Source organism: Varanus komodoensis, unplaced genomic scaffold (genome assembly GCF_004798865.1).
Source record: "Varanus komodoensis strain SLA01 unplaced genomic scaffold, ASM479886v1 scaffold93, whole genome shotgun sequence".
Taxonomy (NCBI): domain Eukaryota; kingdom Metazoa; phylum Chordata; class Lepidosauria; order Squamata; family Varanidae; genus Varanus; species Varanus komodoensis.
The window spans coordinates 25,553-29,606 of NW_025336635.1; the positions used below are offsets into that span (position 1 = coordinate 25,553).

Consider the following 4,054-nt stretch of genomic DNA (forward strand, 5'->3'; position numbering starts at 1 on the left):
TTGCTTGCTGCGCACAGGGGACGGCACTGGAGGCCTTGGGGGGATTTGCGACATCTGGTCATCGCTGTGGGGGGAGAGCAGAAGCCGACCAAACCTCTCCTGTGCTTCTTCTTTCAGGTACCCTGTGCAAAGATCCCCCAACCCCATTGATCATAGCACCAAGTATTCTGAAATCCTGGCAGGGCTCCTGTGTGTTGATTTCATGTGAGATCAAAAGTTCATATGTTCGGACCCTCCAGGAATTCTCTCTACTTTGGTATTTAAATCCTGAATTTGATAAATCCCTGAAAGACTATTCTGGAACATTGTTGCACAAGATCAACACCACCTCCCGTTACCAGAGTACCACAGTTATTCCTTGGTTCAGTGGTCGGGTGAAATATGCGGGAAGTTTCAGCAGCAGAGACTGCAGCTTGAAGGTTTCTCAGCTCCAGAAAAATGACTCTGGTTCGTATGGGGCACGACTTTATGGTTCACCTACACAACCATCGCAAAAGTGGCTTTTTACAGCTGAAGTTATAGTGGAAGGTAAGAATTTTGCACAGCAGTTTCTGTTCCTGCTTCCTCCCAGAAAAATGTGGTTCTTTAGTTGGGACAAACCCCCTTCCCTTTCAGAGCAGCAGCATCATGGTTTGTAGTGGCAGCATTTCAGTGACAAATGATGTTTGGACGTTACTTGCAGTTCCTGTTAGCCAGGATGGCTGGCCTTTAATCGCTATTGCATCTTATTACATTCTTCAATGTGACTCACATCCCATTCACACACTGCCTTCTGTGCTCTAATGCTTTCCTTGCCCTGATCAACTTTCTTGCTGTTGCTGCTTCTGCACCTTTAGCAGCAACTGGTATGCAGAAATGTAGTGAAGGAAACTTAACTTTTATGGGAAATAACATCACTCACTGGTTGTACGAGCCCTGAATCAAATAAGTTTTAAATCATTAGAACTGTACGTGAAGGTTTAAACTTTTGCTCTTTGCCTTGAGAATCCTGCATTGAAGAGTCAAATGGTCACTCCATGGAGAATTAAATCATTTCTGTAGAAATATGATGCTGGAAAAATCTAGATGAAGTAAGTTGTCCTCATCAATATGTGATTCGGAAAATGGGTTGGTTTGACTTCGATCAGTTGAGGAGGCTTCGTCTTCAGCACAGGTACCAGACATGAGTTGAGGTTTGGATCGCATGCCTGCAGGAGCACCCCACTCATGGCAGAGGTGCCCAGAGCACAGCTGGGCCGAGTTGCATAGGATGAGTTTCAGCTGGTTCATTCAGGAATGACCAGCAGACCAAGTGCTTGAACCCATGTGCACCTGCGTTCATACTGGCTTCTTGTTGCTCCTGGCTCATAGAAAAGGGCAGGGAGGGAAGAAGCAGGCGGGCCAGGAAGGTGAGCATGGGCCACCTTCACGAGTCATTGGCGAAGTCACTCCCGAAACTTCTCTGGAGACCCTAATACTTTCAGCCTGGCAGTGAATGTTCCCTTTCTGAGAAAGTTCCTTGAGAAGGTGGAGGCCAACCAGTTCTGGCTATTCTTGGATGGGACTAGTTATCTGGGTCCATTTTGTTTGGGAGGTCAGGGCAAGATTTGCAGTCATGCAGAGTGTTATCCTGTTGACACTCCTGGACCTGTTGGGGCGTTCAGCTGATAAGAAGATCAAGGTGGTCCAAACACATAATATCAGTTGTGGCCGCCTTTCACTGGCACCTGAGAGTACCACCTTTAAGGCAGGCTCAGTTGGTGGCAACAAGAAGGAGGGCCTTCTTTGTGGTAGCCCCCAGATTCTGGAACACACTCACCACTGAGCCTGGCCTGGCACCAATTTTGCCGTCCTTTCACACCAGGGCAAGGCTGCCCTTGAAGCCTTTGGCAGCCCTGATTAGCCCATGCAAGGTGGGGATCATCTGCTGTTTTTAGGGGGTCAAGCTACACAAACATGCTTGTTAAAAAGTGGCTTTAACTTTCTAGTGACATTTTATGAGTTGTTAAATGGTTATTTATATTTTATTGTATGCTTTTGGTTGCTATACATCAAGCAGGGAATGTCAGCTATAGGGTGGCTTGGAAAAAACACCAGTCATGACAACACACATGATCTGCATGGTTCCAGGGGCCACCCTGGGCATCTCCAGGTATGGAAGGGAGAAACCCCAGCTGGAACCCTTGGAGGGCCCTCCCACATCAGTGTGCAGACTCCTAAACCAGGCAGAGCCATGGCCAGGCCGCCCTGTATCTATAGCATCAAATACTGGGCAAGGGTGGCACGGAAATCCAGTGTCCTGATGCCAAACCCGTGTGGAGCTCCCTTCCCTGCAAAGTGTGGGGGAGACTGTCAGGCTGCACCAGGGCCATTTCCTCCATCTAAGCAAAGGTCTGGCTCAGGCACCCCATGGCCCGTCTCCTCTGATTTGGAAAGGGGCCGTGCCTCCTCCAAGGAGAAATGTGCCCCTCCGTCATCACTGCTCAGTCAAGCAACACGCTGGAGAATGGTGCGAAGTGGGGTAAAGTGCCTTTCAAACCCACACCAGGTTTGGCAGCTACCCTGGGCAAACTCAATTGGCGCACCCATCTGTAGGACGGGGAATCCCATGTCGCCCCGCCTGCTGTCTCCTTGCTACAGGTGATGGGCATCAGATGCAGTGATGGGCGCACTAATTCAGCACTACAATGGCTTGGAACATAAGGAGTTTTAGGAGGCAGGCACTCAAGGACCAATGCCCCATCAGCCCCTTTCAGTTTCCCCTCATTCCATGCATTTTTCAGCTCAAACTCACCTGTCCAACTATGGAGAACTTCCTGAATATCAGTAAATTCCCATGTGCAGAATAAGCCCAATAGTTATTTTAGAACTCTCAGCTAACCTTGGCCTCCCATGTGCTCCTCTGGGGATACAGAATCACCTCCGGCACCCGACTTCTACCCTAAGACCTTGAAAGAAGATGAGATGACCGAATTGACGTGCACAATGATCTACCATTGCCTTGATGAGCCACTGAGCTTGACTCTTGGCGGCTTAGAGGGGGATCGTTTGGCTGCACAAAGAAGGATTTCTGAAGCCAGAAGTCTCAAGACTGTGCTGGACTTTAAGCCAACGTGGAAGGACCACAGGAAAAGGCTGACATGCTCTCTGAACCACCTGAACGGATCACAAGTATCCCAGAGCAGCATGGAACTGGATGTGAAATGTGAGCGTCTCACATGGATGGGGGGCCCTGGGCCTTTTGTGGGTGCTTGAAAGAAGGGTGCCCAGGATGAGAACAGAGGCACTTTGAGCAATCCTATGCATGTTTACTCAGAAGTAACCTCCCTCTGTTTTCCCTGGGACTTACCACGGAGAAACTGCATACGATAGCAGCCTTCCTTTCATCCTGACAGCACATGATCTGCTTCCAGTGGCATAGAGGTAGATGGGGTAGAGTAGAAGTAGCTGTAAATGTGTTGAATTAAAAAGTGGGTCTTTATCAGTGCAATTTAACTTAAGGGAAATAATGTTAATGAAGGGATAAGTATTATTATGAAAGGTTCAGAACAGTTGCAGGTGTTCTTGATGGCTCCATATTTTGCACCCAGAACACCCAGAAAGGATGTTTGTCAAGGAAATGCTTCTCCCATCCTCCACAGGTGGAATCTTATTCCGGGATTGGGTCTTTTATCGACCAGGAACTCCTCAGTCGTGTCTTGAATACTTGGTTAGCTTCCATGTAGCCCATGGCTAATCCAGGCATTGGTTGAGAATGTCAAAAGTGACGGTGGTCACAGTGAAGGAAAGATTAGACTACTGTTTGCAGACTTTAAGTTATTAGGTGCCTCTCCAGAATTGATGAGAAATCCACCCATGTTTGGTATTTGGGTCCCCTTGACCACATATCAAAAGTAGTGTACAGAAATCAGGCAGCACGTCCGTCTTCCGTTTTTCACTCTGAATGTTGCCTTTGTTTCAGATCCTCCTAAAGGGGTGGAGGTGAAAGCTGTCCCTGGACAGGCAGTCCAAGAGGGAACCAAACTTTTACTGCAGTGTATATACAACAGCAGCAATCCAGAGGTTTATACATACC

At 48.1% G+C, this 4,054-nt stretch overlaps 1 protein-coding gene across 1 annotated transcript in view; it reads left to right on the forward strand.

Annotated features, from left to right (window-relative positions):
• Positions 1-4,054, forward strand: part of LOC123017424 (B-cell receptor CD22-like) — a 40,028-nt gene that overhangs the window by 18,026 nt on the left and 17,948 nt on the right. Inside the window, exon 3 of the mRNA XM_044418769.1 lies at positions 3,941-4,051. Coding sequence (XP_044274704.1) covers positions 3,941-4,051 — 111 coding nt within the window. The remainder of the gene's footprint in view (positions 1-3,940; positions 4,052-4,054) is intronic.